General features: G+C 35.1%; 1 protein-coding gene across 3 annotated transcripts in view; it reads left to right on the plus strand.

Moving 5' to 3' along the window:
* TUSC3 (tumor suppressor candidate 3) overlaps positions 1-25,644 on the plus strand; it is a 213,981-nt gene that overhangs the window by 122,071 nt on the left and 66,266 nt on the right. For all 3 annotated transcript variants that reach the window (XM_046648817.1, XM_046648818.1, XM_046648819.1), the window contains exon 6: positions 8,974-9,063. In XM_046648817.1, coding sequence (XP_046504773.1) covers positions 8,974-9,063 — 90 coding nt within the window. The remainder of the gene's footprint in view (positions 1-8,973; positions 9,064-25,644) is intronic.

The following is a 25,644-nucleotide window of genomic DNA, read 5'->3' on the forward strand; positions in this document are numbered from 1 at the left end:
GGCTTAGACTCTGGTAAAGAAAGCACCTAGAAGAGGTCAGTTGGCTTCTTCAGCCACTTTTACCCTGGGGGTAATGGTTGATTTTGGGAAGAGCTGAAAATCCAGCGCAATTCTCAGCAAAGGGCTTCTGTGGAGATAGAGAAAAGTAAGCAGAGCTTTTGGTTGAAACTCCGTGCGTCTCAAGGATACTTCAGAAGTTTGCGGAGGGGGAATGGCTAAAAGCCCTAAGCAGAAAGTCTGAAAAGCAGAGTAGAGTAATTGACAAGCTTGTGAACTAAAAGTTACAGTTTGGGACCCACCAGACTCTTATTGGAAAACCTTCACTGTGTGAGGTCAGCGAGAGGTCGATTGAGCCTTATCAGGGCCCTAACCCGTCCATGACTCAGTAAGTACATTCCTCCATTGAACTAAGGTGGTCACATCTTACTAATAAACTTGACAATATCAAAGAAATTGGGCAACCTTAAACCCATGCACTAGCATAAGAAGAAAGAGATAGCATACTCCGATTTCTGTTAAAGTAATTGAATCTATTGTTAAAACACAAAGAAAGTGATTAATTCTTCCAAACATTTAAGAATTAATACTAATCTTATATAAACTCTTTCAGTGAATAGAAAGAGGAAATGCCTCCTAGCTTTTTTTGAAGCAAGAACAACTTTGATTCTAAAATCTGACAGAGATGTTTAAAAATAGAAAAATGATAGGCCAATCTCTTTCATAAATATAGATGCAATTATTCTAAACAATATTGGAAGTTGCAGACAGTGATAAATAAAAATAATACAACATTAACAAGTGGAGTTAATTTCCATAATGCAAAGGTGGTTTAGTATGTGAAAATTTAGCAGTATCGTTCTCTACACTAACAGGTAAAGAGAAAAAAAATCTCATGCTCGTTTTAATATATGCATATGAGCACTTAATAGATTCAGTGCCCATTAGTGAGTAAAAGAAAACTAAATAGAGGGGAGCTTCCTTAATTTGATAAAGAAGCCTGCTGTAAACATCATATTTTATGACTTATTGAAAAACCTGAGATGAGAAATAATACAAAATGTTTTCTCTTGAATATTGTACTGGGGACCCTGGGCAGTGCATTAAAGCAAACAAAACAGAAAAAGAAACAGAAACACTCACATGAGGAAAAAATAAAACTGACGTTACTGGCAGATGATTTGGTTGTTTACATTAAAAAAAGTTAGACTTAGTAAGTAAATTCAGCAAGGTTGATGAACAAGTGTACAGTCAACATACAAAAATCAATTGTATTCTGCGTACCATCAACACACAAAAAGAAAATGAAATTTAAAAAATCATATATTAGCATAGAATCAAAAATACTCGTGAGTGAGTCTAACAAAAGATATGCAAAACGTCTACTCTGAAAACTACCAGACATTCAAAGAATTTTTAAGAAGACAAACAAATGGCAGATATAACGCGTTCATGGATTGGAAGACTCAACATTGTAATGATGTCCATTTTGAACTTGGACAAAGTCTCAGATTTTTCAATGGCAATTCACAAAGAGTTTCTAGAATTTTTATGAAAATGAGAAGAGTGAAGAACAGAATAATCAAGACGATACGGAAGAAAGGGAACAATACTAGAGAATTTACACTTACAGATATCAAGATTTATTATGGGTATTTAGGCTTTGCGCTATTTATTGTACAAAAAGCTGTATGGAACAGAATTGACAGTCCAGAAATAGACTCATGCTTGTACAGTATTTCTGGATTTATGACAAAAGTGACCTTGCAGTGCAGTTGGGTATGTATGGTATTTCCAATAAATGGTGCTGGGTCAACTGGATATCCATATGGAAAAAAAGGAATTTCATCTCTTACCTCCCACCATATATGGATCCAAGATGAATTGTGGATTTAAACATGAAATGTAAACATTAACACTTAAAAGAAAACATAGGCATATATTTTCATGATTTCTGGATGGGCAAGTATTTCTTGAAACAGAATGTAATTGGTAAACATCATAGAGGAAATAATTGCTAAAGTGAACTACATTAAGAACATTGCTGGTGGAAGTGCAAACTGGTGCAGCCACTATGGAAAGCAGTATGGAGTATCCTCAGAAAATTAAGAATAGATCTACCATATGATCCAGCTATTCCACTGCTGGGTATTTATCCAAAGAACTTGAAAACACAGATGCATAAATATACACACACCCCTGTGTTCACTGCAGCATTATACACAATAGCCAAGACTTGGAAGCAACCTAGGTGCCCATCAAGGAATGAATGGATAAAGAAGATGTGGTGTATATACATCATGGAATACTACTCAGCTATAAGAAATGATGAAATCTGGCCATTTGTGACAACATGAATGGACCTTGAGGGTATTATGCTAAGTGAAATATGTCAGAGGGAGAAAGTCAAATACCATATGATCTCACTCATAAGTAGAAGATAAAAACAACGACAAACAAACACATGGCAACAGAGATTGGATTGGTGGTCACCATAGGGAAAGGGGGGAGGGGGGTAGTCAAAAAGGGTGATTAGGCACACATGTGTAGTGATGGACTATAATTAGTTTTTGAGTGGTGAGCATGATGTAATCTACACAGAATTCAAAATATATTGCGATGTACATCTGAAAGCCATATAATGTTATAATCCAATGTTACTGCAATTAAAAAAAAAGAAGAACTTCTGTTTGCCAGAAGATACCATTAAGAAAATGAAAAGGAACACAAGCCACAGGTTCAGTAAAGATTATCTGCCATACAGATAATGTAACAGAGGACTTGTATCCAGAAATACAAAGAACTTTTACAAAACAGCAAGCAAAAGGCAGATAACTGAATTTTAAAAGAGAGCAAAGATTGCTGGGCTCTTTACCATCGTGTCCAAATTTCACTAAACATATGAAAAGGTATTCAGCTTCGTTAATCACCAGGAAAATGCAAAATAAAACTACAGTATGACCTACCACAAGTCTACCAGAATAGCTGAGACGAACACGCGCACACACAGGTAGTCCAATTGTTGGGGAGGATGTGCATCAACCAGAACTCCCATACGCTGCTAGTTGGAGTGCAAGTTTGGTCTAACCTCCTGGGAAAATGTGTTTGGTTGCATCCACTAAAACTGAATATACATACATTTCAAGAAAATGTCTTTACCCGTTTGGAGAGGTACGAAGGTATTGACTAGGAAGAGGCCCACGGGACCCCTGTTGTTCTAATAGTATGCCGTTTCTTGATCTCAGTGCTGGTTTACAAGGTGTGTTCACATTGTAAAAATGCATTGAGGTGTATGCTTATATGAATCATATATTTTGTTGTATGAATAATTTAGTTAACTACAAAAATAAAATTGTAGTTAAATTAATTGCAAAAATTAAAAATTTCAGATTAATGAAAGCAATGAAGTGGTAGACATTTTAGTTGTTAAAATCAAAACAGGAAATATCAATTATACTTATTTAGAGAAAAAGATTTTACAGACCTGGGCTATTTTGCATTTTAGAAGTGTATGTTTATTCAGTGTTTTCTTGTGTCTTGTGAAAAATGCCACAGCTATGTGAGTAATTATAAAGACTGTAAATGAAGACATCTGTCACTACTTCAGATGGCTCAGCAGACTATACTATGTTTAAGCCTACTTTTGTTTTATTGAGCCAATTCTTGGAATCTTGAATACGTCATGTATTAAGATAAATTTTTTAAAACTTACATAACAAATCATATGTATTACAGCTATTGCTATTTAACATCATATGTTTTTTAGAGAATTTGAGCATTTTCTCTTATGTGTTAGCAAAATTTGTAATATAGTAATATGTGTTTCCTTATTAATGCATTAAATCACAAGACCTAGTGTGGTTCTAATAACTACCATGATTTTGGAGTAGCTATCATAAATGATATTTTGAGATATTGACTAACTTATAGTAGAAAATATTTGTATTTCCCTCATCGATAAAAACTGCAGGTACTGCTAAAACTATTGTGATCTATCACCTACATTCATAGTTGAAGGAAATTATATATTTTACTTATAAGATAGTGAAAATGAAGATTTGTTTTTATCCTATTACATTCTATGCATAGGCCCCTTGGGGTCTGAGTACTGCTGTATGATTTGAACTGTTTCTGCTCGTATCTAAGACTCACACCCCTGCTTGTGTACGAAACCTTCTTCAATGACAGTGCTCTAACGGTTCTCCCCTCTTTCAGTGTCATCATAATTTTTTCTTGTATTACTGAATCATTCTCATTAGCAATGCAGACATCCCCATATTCATCTTAAAGGGATGTAACACCATTTTTCTTTCCAGATGTCATTCTATTTACCTGATCCTCTTTATAGCAAAACTCCTTGAAACAGTTTTCTGTATGTTCCGTTCTTTTCTCGTAAGGCTTTTGACCCACTCTTCCATTGAAAATGCTCTTTTTAGGGACACAAATACTTCCTAGGGAACTGAATTCAGTTTTTAATTCTGGATCTTCATGTTATTGATCTCTCATCAGTATTGACACAACTTATCTCTTCATCCTGAATCACTTTCTTCACTTGTCTTTCAACCGGCCACACTTGTGATTTTCCTTACTTCTCTGACTGCTCCTTCTTAATGATCTTTGCTTGTTACTTTTTATCTACCACTCTTGTTTCAGAGTGGCCAGAGGGTCAGTTCTTGGCCGTTTTCTCTTCTGTATTTACATTTACTTCCTTAGTGATTTCATCCAATTTTAAAGCTTTAAATACTATCTAACCATTATGGACTCCCAAATTTTATCTTGGGGCCAAATCTTCCCCAACTTGCTCATACTGCATCTTACCTGGAAGTCTGTGAGGTGTCTCAGAATGGACAGTTACAAAACAAACTCTTGGTCTCAGTCCCCAGACCTATAGTCTTTGACTTCTTAGTTAATAGCAAATTTATTGGTCTGATTGTTCACGTCAGAAACCTTGTAGGCTTCCTTTACCACCTTTTTTCTCTCATGCCCCACATCTAATTCTTCAGAAAATCCTGTTGGCACTTTCTTCAAAATATGTCCAGATTATGCCTATTTCCCACTATCCCTGCTACCTTTGTTTAACCTCCTCATTATTTCTTCATCCTCTTAGTGCAGTAGCCTTTTAACTGCATCCTGGCTTTCACCTTTACCCTCCCTACAGTTAACTTTCAAAATGTCAACCCACGTGGCCCTGGGATCCACCCTGCATTACTTCACCTATCTGATCAATTTCTCATCTCCTCGTTAACTGTCCTTCAGTCTATTGACTTCTTTACTCCTTCTGGAATATGCCACTCATTCTTCAGTAGAGTCTGTTTCACTGCCTATTCCCTTTGCTTGGAACACTCTTTCCCCAGATGTTTACGTGGCTTGCTCTCTTTTAGATCTCTGCTCAAATACCACTTTCTTGGAGAGGCCCCTGCTGAGCATTCTGATGAATATTGCAACCTCCTCTCCCATGACTTCCTTCCCACCTTCCCTGCTTTAGTTTTCTTCAAAGCATTTATCCTTGTCTATCATATAATTTAATTTTTTATTTTTTACTGTCTATTTCTTCCCTATAGAATGTAAGCTCCACGAGGACAGTTCCCCCCTTGAATTTTTGTTCATTGCTTTATTGTCAGCTTCTAAAACAGTTCATGAGCATATAGTAGGCTCTCAGTAAATAAGTGGTGAATGAGTGAATGAGAAATACCCACTTACTTTTCATGGTTAGGGGTGCGTGTCACTTATTTAGGATTTCTACCTGAGGGCAGGGACTATCTTTGTCTTATTCATTGTTATACCCCAAGTGTCCAGTAAAATACTTGGTATGCTTATTAATAATTGTTGAACAAATACAATAAACTGGAAGAGCTTCATAGAGAACCATACATGGGCCATGAGTTAACCCTTGGGTAGTATAGAGAGGTTGACTGAGTAGGAGTAGTGTTAACAAGATGTAGATATAGGCATTGCCTCAGGGATGTGAGCAGCAGCAAAAAGAGTGACCCGAATGGAACATACAGTGTCAGTTAAGGAATGGTGGGACATGGTGCTATTTTTTTTTTTTTTTTTGGAAGGTTAGCCCTGATTTAACATCCACTGCCAATCCTGCTGTTTTTACTGAGGAAGATTGGCCCTGAGCTAACATCTGTACCCATCTTTCTCTATTTTATATGTGGGATGCCTGCCACAGCATGGCTTGATAAGCAGTGTGTAGGTCCACAACTGGGATCTGAATTGGCAAACCCCAGGGTGCCGAAGCGGAGCGCCCGAACATAACCTCTATGCCACTGGGCTGGCCCCCATTGTGCTATTTTGGAGTGTAGGACCAAATTGTGGAGGGCTTTGGAATAATAATAAATAATATTTACTAAGTTTACATTGTATATCCTGCACAGTTTTAAATGTGCTACATGGGCTGACTGACTTAAAACCTTCATAGCTTAAAAAGACTGCTGCCAATAATTATCCTAATATTATAGATAAGAAACCGAGGCCCAGAATGATGAACTTCTCCGAGGTAGCGCAGGTGCTGAAGACAAGCCTGAACCTGCAGTGTTCTAATTTAAGAGCCTCTGTTCTTAACTACTATGATATACCACTGGGCAAAGGACTTTAAACATACCAGTGGTAGAACTGAAAAGTGTTGAAGATTCTTGGATGGATACATTGTTTTATAAATATTTTAGTCTGTTAAGTATCTTAGTATCTCAAATGAATAGCCAGAAATAAAGTGAGACTCTTCAGGTTGTTTGATTTGATTTTTCCAGCATTTGACAATTTTTGATGACCACATCCTTCTTTCTCAAAATTCTATCCTTGGCTTCTATTACAATGTGTCTACTTTCTTCGTTTTCTTCCTCTCTGACTTGTGTGTACAGGTTCCTTTGCAGGCTCCTGGTTATGAATCGGCATACATGTATTCCTCAGGGTTCTTTCCTAGGCCTCTAGGCCTTCTTTTCCTCTTACCCTATCTACTCTTCTTGAGCATTTTCATCCATTCCCATGACTTCAGTAATCAACTATGTGTGGACCCTTTGCAGATTGGTGGTTTTTTCCTAGAACTCTGTCATTAGATCACATATGCAAATGTCTCAAAGAAGTCTCACCATCAAAAGATGTTTTGAAATGGATGTTTTGAAAGCACTTTAGGGTCACCCCATGTAAAACTGACCTCCAAATCTTTGACCTGCTTCCCTTCCGCCCTCACGTACTTCTGGCCCCACTCTGTACCTCGTTGGGTGGCACCACAAACTATACCCTGTTGCTCAAATCAGAACCCAGAAACCCAGAGAGTAATTTTGACTATTTTCTCTCACATCAATCAACCACCACTGTCTGTTGGCTCCGCCTCCTATATGTGTACTTCTCTCAGTTCCTATCACTACCATGGAATGAGCCACTCTACTGTCTCATGTGTATTTGCGCATCAGCCTCCAAACTGAATTCTATGCAAGTTTTACTTTTCTCCAGTCTATTAACCATACTGTAGCTAATGTCATCTTTCTAACATAAAACTTGATCATGTATTTTTTCCACCGTAGTTGGAGATAGGAATACCAATTGAAGCAGTAAAAGGCAGAGAAAGAATGGGCAGACAAGTAAAAGTAAAACCAGAAATAAATATACACAATAGTGTCAGTGCTGATTTAGTGACTTGAAGGGTTAGGTTCCGAGAAGTAGAACCCTAGTATTATTGGGTGTCTACTAAAAACAAAGAGGTCACTTGTTTATACTATAAATGTATTTATTCGCTTGATCTCTCTTTTCTCGGATTTTAAAATATACTCTACCTGAAACACTGTTTATATTATATGTACAGCATAATCAACTTTAATATACTTTCTAAATCGCTGACATGATACTTCTGTGAGTTAGATATGCAATTTATTTTTCTCACATAACAAGTGTACATTTTTAAATGATTTCTTTTAGACGGTACATAATTCTTTATGCTCACTCTGGGCGTAATATTCTAGTATATCTACTCAGTTTAAAGTGCAAATATTTGGTACAAATCTGACTTTCAGAAAATATCTCAACCTTAGCTAAGTCTGTACAAGTCAAATCTGGCTTTTAAGAAGTTTGAGTTAGTTTCAGAGTTACTCTCAGGAAAGTGGGAAAAGAATTCAGATTAACTTCTATAATCCTGTTATTGTCATTTTCTTTTGAAACACCTTGGCTCCCCCAAAGTTATAGAACAGAATCCATATTTATTCTCTTGAGTTTAAAGATCCTCTGTAATTTTCCCCATCCTACTTTTCCCTTTAAAAATTGTGCAAATCTAGACTGTTTAGACCCCCAATCATGCATTGTTCATTCTGACCTTGAATCTTTGTTGATACAAATACCTACCAGAGCCAGGCAGCTCTAGTCAAGAGTGACTTGGGCAAGTTATGGGACAGTAGGAAGTACTGGGAACTGTTTTAACGTGAAGAGCACATTTCAGTCTAAAGATATTCAAGTTTGTAAATTTAAACATATTTTATGATTTAAACCAAAAATGCTTACACATAGGTTATAGTGATTGTGATTACTGGTTCATACTCTCTCTCCCGCCCTCCCTATAATGTCTTGGGACCTCCAAGATTAGTTCTCCAAATACAGCCTTTTCAGGTAGACCTAGCAGGCATATAATCTCTATGGGTTATTCCTGGGTATGTCTAAAACATCGTGTTTCATCTATACTTTTGACTGGCCCTGGTTAGGACATATCAGATTGTCTGTCATCATGCCAGATGCTTTCCGAATGTCATCTAGTTTAATCATTACTGTATCTCTTCAGCATAGTTGGCATCCCCATTTTATGGATAGCAGATCTGAGAAGCAGAAAGAAAAATAACTTACCCAAGGTCCCACAGTTAACAAGTGAATATTATTTTAATGAGTGAGCCAGTGTGATTTTTAAAAGGTAGTTTCATGACTATTTTTTTAAAATGCAGTATTCTGGTATTCTTTGGTTTACATGTTATAACATTGTGCCCTGTTTTTCAGTGTATAGTCTTTGCTATGACTTCTGGCCAGATGTGGAATCATATCCGTGGACCTCCATATGCTCATAAGAACCCGCACAATGGTCAAGTGGTAAGTGCACGTTCTAAGCATCAATGTTCTGAACTTTAATCCTGTTTATATGGGAGTTAAAAATTATGTATAGTATTTAATAAGAAAGGCTTCTATCTGTAAATATTAAATATATGTTCTCTCTGCTCGTTTACTACCTGTGCCATATACATACACACAAACACATATATACACATATTATTTTTTTTTAGGGTGAGGACTGCTTTAGTGTTGATTAAGAAAATCAGTCAGTATACCTATATCAAATACACATGCATAAAGTGTTCTTTCAACTTTGTGTACTGCTGTGGCAGTAATATGTAATGCCACAAGAAGAAATAGGAACAGATTGTAGCCAGTGTCCCATCGATGGTAAATTTAATTTAGTTCAGAAGAGATTAATTAAAACATCATTAAGAATGCTGGCAGTCATGTACTGGAATGCTAGGACTATTTGCCACAAAATTAAAACTGAAATTGATGTGTAGTTAAGTCAGTAGCAAAAGTTCCCATTAGTAACTGCTATGAATTTACATAACTTATTTTGTTGCCTTCCCTTTCCTTTTAGTAGGTGGGAAGTATTGTAGTAGATCAGTATGGCAAAATACTGACTTTGATGCTTGGTGTTAAGTTGGTGAAGGTTAACAACTGTTTAAAAATGTGCTTTTTCCTTTAACTTTCTTTTGGAAAATATACAGATTTTTGAGAGAATAATGTAATGACACCTGTCATGTACCCATCACCAAACTTAATCAATTACCAGCTCGTAACCAATCTTGTTTCATCTATTTTCCCACCCAGTTCTCTTTACCTGCTGTTGGATTCTCTTGAAATAAGTGTCCAATGTGATTTCATTTCATAGATAAATATTTTAGTAGATATCTCTAAAAGATAAGGTCTTCCTTAAGAATCATAACCACAATACCATGATCACATCAAGAATAATAATAAATTCTTAATTTCTAGAGTTGTAGTTCTGAATAGAATAAGATTATCATATGGCAAAGTAGTGTTATAAATTCTCTGTAAATCTAAATGTTTAATGTAAGTTTTTAAGATTTATTCTTCATTGCTTACAGTGCTTCATATATCTTTAATATTAACAAAAGCGAACAAGCTATTTATTTCTTCTTCCTACATTGTTTGTGACTTTATTTGAATTTCTTTGTGGAGCTGTAATATAGCAATATAGTTCACTTTATTCATAGCTTGTTCCCTGAGTGCCCAGTCAGGTTTTAAGGACTAGTTGCAGGTTTTCAGAGTAACGGTCATTGATGCTACATAATAATCAATTTGGTCTCATATTTTTATTAACATGACTTTATGAACATTTTCAGATTTCTCCTATAGATGGCAAGGATATGGAGTAAAAGTTAGACTCTGGATAATCAGCTGCCATAGGAATTCAGACAGTTTTTGCTATGTGTATGTATTTTTGAAATCTTTCACCAAGAGAGAGGAATAATTTGAGTGTCTTTAATATTCAAAATAATTATTTTAAAGAAAAATAATTGGAAGTAATTATTGAGCAATAAATTGTTCCCTTACCTTCAAGTCTTTCTGACCACTCTGTTTTAAAAGTGTGGTCCTTTCCTCTCGTCCTCTTCCCTGATACTCAGACTGTTTCTCCATAGCACTTAATCATCTTAAAACATGATATACAATTTACTTATTTTGTGTTGTTATTTTTGTTCATCTTTTTTTGCCATGACCCCTATAGGATATAAGCACCTGACAGCATGGCTTTTTATCTCTTTTTGTCACTGATATATCCCCATTACATAGAGAAGGGCCTGACACAAAGTTTGATCGCTTTTGTGCTGATGATACTTAAAAGTGTAAATTTAGGAAATCTCATAATTTTTTCATTATTGTCTTTTAATATTCTTCTAAGAAGAATATTCTTTAAGTAGAAAAAACATATTAAGCGTGGCTTTTTTATTGTTTATGATTCGTTAAAGTGTATGAAAAATTAATGAACATTCTTATGAAATCTTTTCACTTCCAGAGAGGAAGAAAAAATAATTTTCACTCTCCTGAGTTTTTGGCTGAGACCCCTATAACAAAGGACAGAATAAAAAGAGAAAAAAACCCAGAAGTTTGTTAACATATATGCCACATGTACAGTCATGAGCTACGTAAAGACAGGGATGTGTTCTGAGAAAGGTGTTGCTGCACGATTTTATTGTGTGAACATCATAGAGCGCACTTACACAAACCTAGATGGCACAGTCTACTACACAGCTAGGCTATATGGTACTAATCTTATGGGACCACTGTCATATATGTGGTCTGTCATTGACCAAAATGTCATTATGTGGTGCATGACTGTGCACAGGGGAGATACTCAGAAAAATAAATAACTCTCTGAGGTGGCTTAGAGCTCAGACTTAAATCCCATCTTCAGCTAAAGACAGAAAGAAAGGTACTGGGGGAGGCCAGTTATTTGTAGCTGACCAGGAAAAGCCAGGGAAGCAATATTAAGGGTTATTGTGTAGGGTTAAGTCAGCAGGTGCCTTCTCCATTGATTAGGGTCTGAAGATGTCTTCACGGATTAACCTTTGTCCTTCCTGGTAGAGAAAGGAAGAAGCACACCCTTGTAAATGTGTGTCCTGCTTTTAGGCAGATGGGGGAGGGCAGAGAGCTTTTTTTGTATCTGTTTCTTCTTAGTTGCCTTCAGTTCAAAATAATCCTTACCCCAAAGTGGCATATTTTGAAGTGTCATATCCTGCTACATTTCTTACTGTAATCTCTATTGTCTTACCATTTCAACCACTACTTTGCTAAATCAGGAGACTCTAATGCCCTCACCAGTAGTTTACTGGAGTAAGTTCCAGACAAGTTTGTGCCAATAACTAACAGCAACAACAGTCGATGCTGTCTGTTGCTTTCTGAATACATGCTAGGCACTAGACTTCAGAGATAAATATTTTAGACCACTAGGTGAATAGCCGTAAAGCATACCTTCATTATAGTTCTAACATTCATCTGTGTGGATCTGAGTTACCAGTTAATTTGGAAATCCTAAGTGGCTCTCCGTTTCCTGCCTATTGGAATTTTCCTTTTCAACCCAATACCTCTACTACTTTTCAGTGAAACTCAGTGTTAGCCTATTTGTACTATTCCTTGTCCCCTAAATATGTGCTTTATTTTCCGTTCCTGGAATGTCCTCTATTTCTGTCAAATTATACCCACCCTTCAATCTCAGCTGATCTGCTTTCCCTCTGAGATGCAGCCCTTCTTAATTACATTGGAAGTTCTTCCTCCCTCCCTTTATATAATTATACGCATGTAATTAAGTCCATTTGTTTATGCATTCTTTTAGTATGATATTTTTAATATTCCATGTTAGTCAAATCTTTAAACTTAGAAAATTTCTCTTAAGCTGTTTGTCATCTTTACAATCTGCCTCAGCTGGTCCTTAATAAATATTTTAGCAAATGATTATAAGGACTCATACTAGGAGATTTTTGTTTTATAAATTAGATTATCATAATTCTTCTTTTAATTTTTTTCCTCACCAGTCAGAAGAAAAATAGGGTCAACATGTCACTGTTAATTCAGTATAAATCAGTTAGCAAACTTAATGTCACAGGAACATTTATTTTAAGGTTCAGATTAGATTAAAGAGAAATTTTATTGATTGATTTAGAAAAGTTTTCATCCCCCTTTACATTTTTGTCTTACTATTTTGTCATAGAAATTGGCATGGCCTTTAGGAAAAGGTACTCTCATGGCCCAAAGGAACACTAAGAAAATAGAGTATTCTGTGTTTTTAAAAAGGAAGAAACTTTTCATTCCTTCATACTTGCATCTAACTTTCAATGTATTTATCTTAGCTTTTCAACATCTTAATCAAAAGTTATAGAAATGATGATATTTAAAAAGATGAATTAGTCTCAAACTTTTCACCCCCTTATATTTTGTAAAAATATAAATTTTTCTTATGTTTGAATAAAGTATTAGGATTGAAGAAAAGATCATAAAAGTCCTGGAAATACTGGAGCTTCTTGATACAAAGACAGTTAAGTGAGTGTACTCTTGGTATTAGCGTGCCAGGTTCATTTTTGCCCACATCCCAGAAAGCCAAACACAGAGATGATGAGATTGCAACAGAGAGAGGGTTTAATCACAGGGGAATCATGTGAGGAAGCGAGAGCATGAGTCTCAAAACCGCTTCCTCAAAAATAGAGACTCAGGGATATTTATGGTGTAGGGGGCGCAAGGTGGTCTGAAATATGGAGACTGGTGATTGGAGGTGAGGAGAGGTGAGGTAATTGATGATCTGCACAAGCGTAGTCAGACTCCATGCCTCTTCACAGGACGCATGTTCGCAAAATGGCAGCGTTAGCATGATCTGAGGGTAGAGTTTTTAGCCTCTTGATGTGAAAAGGTTGCCTATCGGACATCTCCACGGGCCCAGTTGATGAGTTGATGGTCTCAGTCTACCTGAAGTGGACAAGGAGTTCTAATTCCTGAAAACAGCTCACACACCCATTACTGTGGTGACCCAGGCTCCAGGGAGATCTTATCTATAGGAGCACAGTGGGAGCCAGATAGCATATTGCCTAAGCAGCACAGTTAACAGTGGGTGGGTTAAACAGCTAAAAGCTATAATCAGTAACTGCAAAAAAGGAAAAAAACCTTTAGTTCCTAGCTACTTAATCATCAATGGCTAACTGTTTGCTGGTTTCATTAGCCAAAGAGATATGGATACTATTTCAGGTTTATGTGAGATAATTGCTAAGCAGCACAGACAAGGCTTTAGACTTGCCTAGATCACACTGTGGAAAGGGCCAGGAGAAGGTTGCCTCTAAGGATAAAGCTTTTTTCTTGTTTTGCATTTTAGCATATTTTAGTAAAACTTTCCTGCCTGCTTTTTTGTATGCATAATGTCGACTTACACTGAAACAGGAAAATTGTGCTTTAGGTTTTGTTTTAATGCATTGATTTACATAATAATGTTTTCACATTACTGGAACAAAATAGAAGATTAACTTTGCTTTATAAAATGAAATAGTTACTGGTACAGAATTTTTGCCTTCAACAATAATTGTCCATTAGAATGATAATAGTAAATGTTTTTCTTTATAATAGATGTGTTTAAATTTCAAGACATAACTTGAAAATCAGCATATCCTCCTTTGGTAATTTCTTCATATTTTAACCTGTATATATTTCTAAACACAAATTGCCGTGTAAGATTCGTGTTTTTGACAATCACTGTAATGAGGCTATTTACCTCTTTCAGTGGTATAGAATAAAGTGACGAAAGGAGTGTCTTATGACTAATATAAAGGAGTTTTATAATTTAGCATTAATTTTTGAAGACCAGTGTACATTTAGTGGAGTAAGGGATATGAGACAGTAATTTTTATTGTTTTTCATATTTGTAATATAATTGAATAACCATTCTATTTACATTTTAAAGGCTTATGCCTGATTTCAACTCTGTTTGGTTTATGTAAGTGGTTTAAGAAATTTGTTTTAAAATTATTCGTGAAGAATTATTTATTTCAATGTTAATGTTAAAGTCAACTAACTTTGTAAATACCTTAGGATTACACTATCAAGCTCTCATGGCTTCCAGGAATACTTTTTTTTCCTTTCTCTGAAGTCATGGTTTCTAAGTAGAGTTCTGGTTGGTGGTGAGTTCTTTGTGCCAGTTTTTTAAATTGCATAATTTGATTGCCATAATTTGAATATAATCAAATTATAATCACTCATAATTTGATTGAGTTTTTAATGGGATTTGGCATTATGATATCTAGTTTTATCCCTTTTAAACATAAAAGCCACGTGAATTATTAAAAGGTTCAAGTTTATTTTTTCAGATTGAGCAATTTTTATTTAGTGCATTGATTTATGAAATATATGTCAGTATTATTGCTTGATATTTTAAATGTTAAGTTATGCATAATAGGAAATCCCTATGGAAATGCAAATGTATAAGAATAATTAAAACAATCTTGAAAGAGAAGTACAAAGCTAAATAACTTACATTACCAGTTTTCAAAAGTTGTTTTAAAGTTACATTAACTAGGATAGTGTTTTGTTAATACGAGCATAGACAAATAGATCCACTTAACAGAATGAGTTTTCGGAAACAGATGCACACAGATATGGCCACTTGGTTTATGGCCAATAGTGACACCAAAATGCAGTGGGGAAGCAGGGCTTTTAATAGATAGTGCTAGAGTAATTAGATATGTATATGGAAAAAATGAATCTTGACAGTTATCACATAGCATAAATATAAATTCCATATGGATTGTGGAGGTAAATATGAATGGAAAAAAAGCTACATTGAAATATATTAAAATTCAAAACTTTCCATCTTCAAAAGGTTCCATTAGGAATGTGAAAAGGCAAGTCACAGAGTTGGAGAAGATATTTGTAATAAACAGGTCTTACAAAGACTTGGATCCAGAGTATATGAGGAATTCTTACAAATCAATAAGAAACAGATAAGCAGCCCATGGGAAAAATTGGGGGAAAGACTTGATCAGGCTCCTTCTCAAAAGAGGCTATCCAAATGGCCACTAAACATGTGAAAAGGAATTCAACTTTATTGGTTAAGTAATTGAAACTTAAAACACAATAAGGTGCTGTAACATACTCACTAAAATGATTAAAATGGTAACACCGTTACCATGCAGAGTTTCAATAACTAAAATGTGAATTGGTTCAACCAGTTTAAAAGTTGACAATATGTATGAAAACTGGTCATCTTCATACCCATGATCCTGAAATTTCATTCCATAGGTATATACCCAAGAGAAAAGCATCTACATGATTGCCAAATGAGATGTACAAGAATGTTAACAGCAGCATTATTCTCAATAGCCCCAGGCTTGCAACAACCTAAATGTCCATCAATAGTGGAATGAATAAATAAATTGTAGTATATTCAGACAGTGGAACATATGCAACAATAACTGCTTTTTACATGCACCAAAAAGGATGACTCTCAAAAATATAATGTTAAGTGGAAGAAGGCAGGCACAAAAATTTATATACTGTAAGAATTTCATGTATTTAGCTTGACAACGAGGCAAAACTAATCTGTATGTTAGGTGTCAGCAAAGTGGTTACCTTTGAGCTGGCTAGATTGTAACTGGAGTGGGACATGAGGGGGCTCCTAAATATCTTATTTCTTCGTCTAGGTCATGGATATACAGGTGTGATCAATTTGTGAAAATTCATTTAACTGTAAACTTGTGAAATATAAACTTTTCTCTATCATGCTATATTTCTATAAATTTTTTTCTAAAACATAAATGCTTTAAATACATGCTTAAAAAATGCATGTTTTGGATACTGGTAATCCTAGGTTTGACCCTACCACATATTTTTTGTAGATGAGTTTGTCTAACTAATGGTAAAACCTACCTAATAGGCTGGTTCAAGGATTAAATGATCTCAGTCACACTAGCAATGATTAATTGTTATCATCATTATGCTCTAAAAAAACTTTCCTCATCAGATGTTTGGTAAACGCTGCATCTGATATTATCCATGTGAAAGTTTATAGTACACATTCAATGATAAAGAAACCTATTAATTTTGTTTAACCCAGTGCCTCTCAAACTTATTTTTTTCTTCTATTCATAGATACTAGAACATTCTGGGAAATGCTGATATGTAATATATAAAGTGGTCTGATACACAATATTTTATAGATTCCAAGTAACAATACTGTGAGATTAGAGAGCAGGTACTTTACAAATGAGGAAAAGCAGCATTCCAAGAGAAAGTAGGAGAGCCACAATTAGAATGGTCGATCTTGGAACATCATTAAGACTCATTTGAGGACTAAGTTGATGATAAGTAGACTAAATTATTTTAAAATGTAATTTAAAGTTTAGATGTGCATATTGTTGGTAATAGTGGTTAATGTTTGAATCTTGATGCTAAAATCCATTTGAAATTTTTGACAAATTCTAAGAAATCTGAGGGCCCTGAACAATCTATATGAATCAGAGATGATACCTATTATTTTGTGCAGAGAGACTGACTAATTAAATAAGAGTAAAAGCTCATGAAATGTCCATAATCTTCACAAACATAATCCTCTTAAATAAGATGACTAAGGCCTAGTAAGACCCTAGAGACGTAAAGATATGTGTGGTCAGGCGTAGTCCTGGAATGTAGCGTTAGCTTCCAGGCTGGTTTTCTCTATTATCTGAATCTTCTAATTACTTTTTTGAAATATGATACTTTGACTTTTTCTATTTCAACTTTTGCTTTTAAAATTTACTTTCTGATCATAAAATTAATAAGTGCTTATTATGAAAATGTATAAAATTATAAAAAATAGGTATTACTAAATGCTGCCGCCTTATACTTTCTCCTCAAAGAGAGAGAATATATTATGTAATTAAGCACACTGCCTATCTGTAGGTAACAGATTAAAGAGAATGTTGTTGCATTAAGCTATAAAGTAATCAGAAATGAAATACAGAACATTAAAAGCCAGGTTAGTCATCCAAAATCTAAGCAGAGAGCTTAAAAGGCCACTGAGAATTGAATGGCCTTTTCTTGCATCAAGTAAATACCATATACATAAACCTTCTACATACACACATTTGAAGAAAGGGAATGGGTCTATATACATTCCTAAGATGATGCTATAAAAGGATGACAGCAAAACAGAAGTGAAGGAAGATTTTCAGGGTTAAGATGATGGCAGACCCCTTGTGCCTGGTACACCTCTGCCTGCCTTCTTGTTAAAAGATTGATAGGGATTCATCAAAATGCAAAGCTAGAAACAGAATTACAAAGTAAAACTAATTAAGCCCAAAGTACAGGAGAACTTCCATTAACATCTGCTTCTATTGCAATGGACACTGGGGCACAGTTTCTTTGTGCTTATGAACTTCCTCGAAGTTCACTTTAAGTTTTCATCAATATGCTTAAATCTATTTTACTCACTCCACAGAAATATTGTTTGCTTTCACATGCCATCTCTCTTATCTTACCAGAGTGTTTCAGTTCTGCCTCATGCTCTCATGGCTATATTGAGCTACTAGTGAGGAATATAAGCTGATAACAGATTCTACTATTGGGCCAAAACATGAAAAACCGTGACTCTTTCTGTGTAACCCCATTAAGTAATGTTGCATAAGCGTAAGCTTCACACCCATTGTTATTTCTTCCACACTTGGTAACTTTGGAACCCTGTAACATTATATAAATGTTATCAGGACTTCAACTTTTCCTCATGTGTAAAATTTCAAGGTAGGTATAAATGGTTTCTGTTCCATTGCCACATAAAGTTTACTGCCGTTATAAATTGGCTGTCTGTTGTGATGTAATGAAAGGGTGTTTGGGCTGTAAAACTCATGTCACACCACCAGGGGGGAATTTGCCCTTCCAGGGGACATTTGGTAGTTACCAGATACGTTTTTGGTTGTCACAACTGTGGGGGCATCTGCCCACTACTGCCAGCTAGTGGTAGAGACCAGGGATACTCCTAAACATCCTACAAGGCAAAGGGCAGCCACCTAGAACAAGGAATCATCTGGCCCAAAATGTCAGTGTTGAAAATGAGAAGACCTGTTTTAGCTACAGAGCTACAGAAAAGTTTGTCATCTTAGATATTTTGCAGTCAAGAAAACCATCCCATCCAGCATTTACACCCAAAGGATGACTTCAAAAGAAACAAGAAAAAAACACTTAAAAAAATTGAAATAACCAGTGCTTAGGAATTAGGATGGTTGTATATTGCATGCCATCAGTAAATATGATTGATATGTAAATGTTTTTGAGATAGTGGTTTTCTTTAATATACCTAAGTAAACGTAATTTAATCTGTGACATTTTACATGCTTAAAAAGAGATGTTCACATAAGAGAAAGTGAAGAAGATTCTCAAACCCAGAGTCATTTTTATGCCTTTTTCCTGAAATGTACAGACGAAGAGAAACAGATTGAAAGAAAACAGAGTTGAGTTCTTCCCAAGCTCTGCCTCTTACCACTTGTCATTAGGGGGAAGTTACTTAGTCTCTCTGTTCTTCTATAAAATGAGTCTAATACTGCTTTTCTTACCTTGTAATTGTGTATGAGATGAAATATAATAATATATGTGTAAGTACTTTTAAACATTGAAAGAAGTCCTGGTTTGGTTTGGATTTCTTCCAAAACTACCCAAAGACAATGACTCAAGTGAAAGTAGTTCAGATTGGAGGTGAAGGAAATGTAGGAAAGGAATGGGAAACTGAATTCCGGAAGGGAGGGCAGCCAAAAAAGACGTGTTATCCAGCCAATTACTGTTGTGGGCCAGTGAAGCTTAATACTGCTGGGGGATCTCCGGGAGCCTGTGTAGAACACATACATCTATGTTCCCACCCGAGTGGTGCAGGAAGCTGAGGTATTTGTATACCACCGCTCATCAGTCACTGTTGAGTGCGGTAGCCCTGGGGAAGGCATTACTTTCCCCACACTGGTGGACTTCAGCTATCAAAGAAGTCCAGCCAGGCAAAGGAATGCAGGTGCTGGTGGGGGCAGTCAGGCTGGAGAGCAGAGCGCTGAGGTTGTAAGGACAAGGGAATATGGGCGGTACACTCGTAGACAGTGTGTACCACAACTTCCAATCATATGCTAGTTTTATTCTTTTTTAGTAGATTCTTAAACAGAGGAAAGAAAATCATAGAGAACCATACTTTTGAATTAGTGTTTTTAAAATATTATATGCTGAAAAAAATAGCAACAAATAATACTCAAAATGTCTCACCAATTGTGGGTAATTTCTTAAGCCAATATCATATATGCCTTGTAAACAATCATGCAGGAAAAAGTGTAAAAAGTATATACATACTTAAGAATATCTGTCTGTTATCTATCCATCAGAAATTACTTTATCCTTATTACACATTTTAACAATTCTTACATAGATGAACAGATAATTTGTTCCCTTATAGAAAGTTTGTTATTGATGCCCTGTCAACAGGGCCTGTGTCGTGAATTGTATTTTCCGGAAGCAATGTGCATTGCAGTCCTCTCAGCTATCCATGCCTACTGCCTGTTCACCTTAAATCAACAACATGCACTTAGGGGAACACTGGTCAGAATGGTTCATCATTTGTGGCTGTCAACAGAATGGATATGTAATGGACATGTGTCAGCTCCGAATTTCTGATTCTAGCTTTAATAATTCAGTTTTCTAACTGGAGTGAGCTAATTGGATCAGACAAGCTTCACAACAGACTGTAGGGTATGATGTTGTGTCTTTATCCATCTATTAGTTTTTATTGTTATTTATTTATTTTTTTGCTGAGGACGGTTCACCTTGAGCTAACATCTGCTGCCCATCTTCCCTTTTTGGATGTGAGCTGCCGCCACAGCATGGCCTTTGACAGTCAAGTGGTGTAGGACCGCACCTGGGGAACCAAACCCAGGCCGCCAAAGTGGAGTGCGCTGAACTGAACCACTAGGCCACCAGGGCTGGCCTTAGCTATTAGTTTTTAAAAAAATTAAACATGGTGTTTGTAGTGTTGGTGACTGTTCTCATTTTCATATGTTAATTATGGAGTAAAACATGTCCATAAGGATCTAAAAATGTTATTAGAGTAAGTTTCACTGCATTGAACTTAAATGTAAATGAATACAGAGAATGTAAAGAAAATTAATAGTGCAGGCAGTATAATGCTGTGCGGATTTGCAAGTTTATTTGTTTGTCACTATTAAGATGCTGTGTAATGGCACAAGTCAAGTACTAATGGTCCACTTAACAGCATGAAAGTCATCACAAAAGCAGTCATTACTGTGTAGCTAAAGGGAAACTATACAACTATATGGTTACATGGGACATAAAGACGTTTTCTGTCGTTACAAAAACAATCATCTTGAATGAAATGCATTCAGTGAAATAAAGCTTATACTTAGGTTGTAACTCCCAACGTAAATAAATGGATTGTTCTCTCTCTTTTTTTGAGGTTTGGCTTTTAGCCTGAGGATGGCTGTGGTTTACCACATAGAACACAGAAATTTTCACTGCATTATGGTTAAGTGGTGGGTGGAGCTGAGAGTTTAGTTCCACATGCACGTGCAAAAGCATTTTGTTGCGAGATGGTGTGCTACTCAATCTAGAATTTATCGTTAATGAAGCGCTGTTTCGATGTCTCAGGCAGCTATAATAGTCTTACGCTTTCTCCAGTGCTCTGCATTTTCATGCCTCAGGGGCTTTGCATATGCTGGCTCTTTGAAGGACATATTTTAGTCATAAATTGAAAATCGTAGAGGCTTATTTAAACTAAATATGATTATTTTTTAATAGAAATATTTACAAGAACGTTCAGTAGTGTTATTGCAGTCTTCATGCCACCAGCAAGGAGAATGTCAACATATAATGAAAATTTTCAAACGGGAAATCAGAAAGACAGTAATAATTGATACACTAAAGATATGCAGAAAACTTAATGTACATTTTGGAATTGGGATTCTGCCCTTTTATTTATTCATCCCTTTATTTTTCCATCGAATAAACATTTGTTGAGAGCCGATTAAGTGCCGGGTACTGTTTGTGCCCTAGTGGTACAGATATATCATGGAGAACATAGGCTAATGGAGGGACGTAGCGTGATATGGGTTTGCCCAAAGTCTCAGTCATTAAAGTTTTGCTTATCATTACTTTGCATGGTATTAGAAACTGAAATTGTTTTAGAATTTTGCCTCAGTACCATGGTCGCTTTGTTGCTATGACCCTGCATTTTATCTCTTGCAAGTTTGCCTTATCTTTTTATTCTTTTTGGTGATTTAAATTTTTTGTATCTAGTTGGCCTTTGGTAGAGCTCCTTGCCTTGATCTCTGGCGTCTGTTGCTGCTCCCCTGTGCCTTCTCTCCTCCCAGTTTTGATTTCCATCATCACGGTGTGCACTCCTCGATCCTAAGCTCACTGATCTTGATTACCAGCTTCCGGAGCCAACCCAGAGTGCTTCTCTACTTCTTCTTACCTGTGGCTACCTGTAATCCTGGCAGTTAATTAAGCAGGACTATGCGATTTGTATCCTTACCTCCTATCAAAGCACTTTGCACGTCATAGATATTAAATAAATAATAGTTGTGAATAGATGAATAAATCTTTCTTTACAAATAGGAACTCAAGTTATATTTTAAGCCTTTCAAAAATGTTAAGTACATCTGAAAAAAATGTTTTTCCCTCCTAAGGTTTGTTTGTACTTTATAATTAAAATCTTGAAAGCACATAGAGGGATTATAGAACTACAAAATGAGAATGTATTTTAATATGTCAAACTTAATCTAATATAGTTACAAATTCTCTCTGAGAATCTAGAATAAACGCTATTTCAGAGGGAAAAATGAAAAAAAAGAGAAAAATTGAGACTCCCACAGAGAAAGGGATAAATGACTTGCTAACTGGTTCATATTGTTTAATATTTTCCAATTTTGGAAAATTACATAGTACATTGGAAAGAGTAATTTACTAAATAGACCCCTGTGATCTTTAAAAAACCAAGAAAATTATTCTCATCCTATCAATGAAATTGAGTCAGTTATATTAAACATAATTCATAATAAGTATATACATTCTAGTTTGAAAAAAGCATGTTAGCGTTATATCTCTACAACTTCAAAATAAGACCACGTCAATTTCAATGACTCAGTATTTCTGGTTCAGTGCATGTTTTTCAAACACCATTATATTTTGATTCTCTAGAATGCTAATCAATGATTTAAATATGATTTTTTTTTTTTTGAGGAAGATTAACCCTGAGCTAACTGCTGCCAATCCTCCACTTTGTGCTGAGGAAGGCTGCCTCTGAGCTAACATCCATGTCCATCTTCCTCTATTTTATATGTGGAACGCCTACCACAGCATGGCGTGCCAAGCAGTGCCATGTCCGCACCTGGGATCTGAACCAGTGAACCGGCGAACCCGGGCTGCCACAGCAGAACATGCACACTTAACTGCTGCGCCACCGGGCCAGCCCCTACAATTGATTTTTTATAAACTGATAAAATTAGCATTTAAAGTTGTCATTTCAATATTTATATTATCTACATTACTTTTAGATAAACAGATTTTGAACTATTAGGAAATTTGTGTAAAATTTGAGTATTAGGTTATCTTAAAATATGTTGTAGTGTTTCTGTATATTTAAGGAAACTTTTTCCGTAAAGTCTTAAGCACCGCATGTCATATATGTCACATATATTTATCAAAACAGAGAACCAAAATATACTCTGTCCCTCTTACATAAAAAAATGCCCTAGTATGATTTGATCATATTGTAGACTAAAGTATGCTGTAGTTTATAAATGAGTTCTAAAATTCAGAATAATTGATAACCCTAAAGGGAAGAAACAATAGGTAAGCAGTGGAGAAATTTCCCATGATTTCGCATAAGTCATGCTAAGTATTTTAAAGTAACAGTAGGTCTCTCTGTCTCACTCTGTCCCTTTCTCTACATTTATCTCTCACCCATTTCCTTCTTCCCTCTAAATATTGTTAAACTTTTGGTGTCATTTTACTTAATAATAAAATACCTGAAGCATATATTAGAATAAGATTCAGGTAGAAAAATGAGTCAAATGCATTTTATTTTCTGTTAATTCTGGTTTACAGTGAACGCATAATACATTTTCTTTTACTATAATCTTGGAATGATGCTCCTCCCTTCTCTATACTTCTAAAACCCTTTTCTTCTCTCCTAGTTCAGGAATCACTTTTTTGAAGAAGTTATCTATGTCCTTGGATGAATAGAAACTTCTCCTACTCTGAATGGCCATAGTAGTTATTTGTCTTATTTGTTCCTTTCAATCTTATATAGTATCTTTTTTGCATAATTATGTCCACTAATAAAATGAAAGTATCTTGACCATAGAATCAGAATATTACTCATCTTTATAATCTTCTTATAAGGCTATACAAACTTGAATGAATGAATGAATGAATGAGCCAAAGACATGCACACAAAATGACCAAACTGGATGGATTATGTACATTTTATTCTATATTTCGGCTGATAATGCTGCCTGTGTTCCCCTCACTATTTATAAAATGTCAGAATTTTTGTTTTATGTTTTTTTGTTTCCTTGTTTTTAGATTAATCTGAAAAAGTAAGTGCTTTAATTTCATTCTACTAACTAGGAGACGATTGACTGCATACAGTATAGAGGTGTTTATTTATGAAATTATTTCCAGCTGTCTAACTATATCTCTATTTAGTCTATTTAACAATTTACCTCTACAGGTTATAATTGCTTATTCCTTACATGTACTAAAGTTTCATCTATTTGAAAGTTTTGGAATTAACTAAAAGATATTTAATTTGAACCTACTCCAAACTGTGTATTGAAATACAGAGTTAATATATACCCTAAAATGTTTTAAAACAGTTTTTAAATATTGCTTTCCTCTACTGTAACTTATAAATTTTTTTATTTTGTTCCTGTATAACTTAAAAAAAAAACTGGTGAAATTTATAATATTCTAAATAAGCCTCATTCTAAAGTGAATTGTATAATGGCTGTACTAGCAGCGCTGCTGTGTTAATGGAGTAAAAATGCTTTAATTCTCCCCCAGAGAAGCAATTACTGTGAAAAACAACATTTTCTTCTGCCAAGAAAAAAGATTATTGTGTCCTACATCAAATCTTGGAAGAATCTGTCAAAAGCTCTGAAAGTTAGTTAACATTACAATTTTCTTTCACTAAAATAATGAAAACACTATTTTTTACAATAAAGGGAACATTATGAAATAAAGAGGCACTATATATTGTGTCTGGAATTTGATTTGCAAGTTATATACTTATGAAATCTTTAAGTTGCAGTTTCAGGTTCTAAATGTAAACTGTAAATCTTCAGGAATGCTTGCCCATTGTTTGAGATCGCATCACCCCACTGTGCTCCTTCTTGGAGGTACATATCTATCAAGTGCAATTTAATGAGATATGCAAACTAATACCTACAGTTTATTCTCATAGTCTCAAAATTATGTGGGACTCCCAATGGAACAAGCTTTTTAAAGAATTTAATAATATTTAAAAATGTGTAAGATTGCACATATAGTGCAATACCACTTTCGATTCTTTGTGAATCCTACAACTGTTCAATTCATACAAACTGTCTCAAGCCTCATCTATGAAGAAGAAATATCTGCATTATTATCGTGTTAAACTCTATGGCACCTAAATTATTTGAGACTATTATATCTCAAAACAATACTTGCTATTAGGTAACTTTTTTATAAAAATGTCTTTTATACCTTTTGTAGTGATGTGTGTGCACGGTATTCTTTTATTGCTTGTATTTTAAGTTTTGATAACTAGAAACCATTATTTTTCTCCAGCTTGCTTATTGGTTAATATGTTAAGTTCTGAAAGCATGGATCATCTTCAACATATTTTAAACAGCTAACAGGTTTATTAAAATACACTATAAATGTAACTAGTAATCATTTAACTATAATGACTCTTAAGTGAGTTGTAATTTACAGTTCATTACTGATTATTAAGTCATTATTAAAGGTCTTCTCATTTTAGAGAAAGTTTTTCTTCTCCTCATTTTTCTCTTGACACTTCTTCCATTCACCATGGTACTAGAAACTTTCAAACCTTCATATCTTTTTCTCTCTCTCTTT

Source organism: Equus quagga, chromosome 22 (genome assembly GCF_021613505.1).
Source record: "Equus quagga isolate Etosha38 chromosome 22, UCLA_HA_Equagga_1.0, whole genome shotgun sequence".
Taxonomy (NCBI): domain Eukaryota; kingdom Metazoa; phylum Chordata; class Mammalia; order Perissodactyla; family Equidae; genus Equus; species Equus quagga.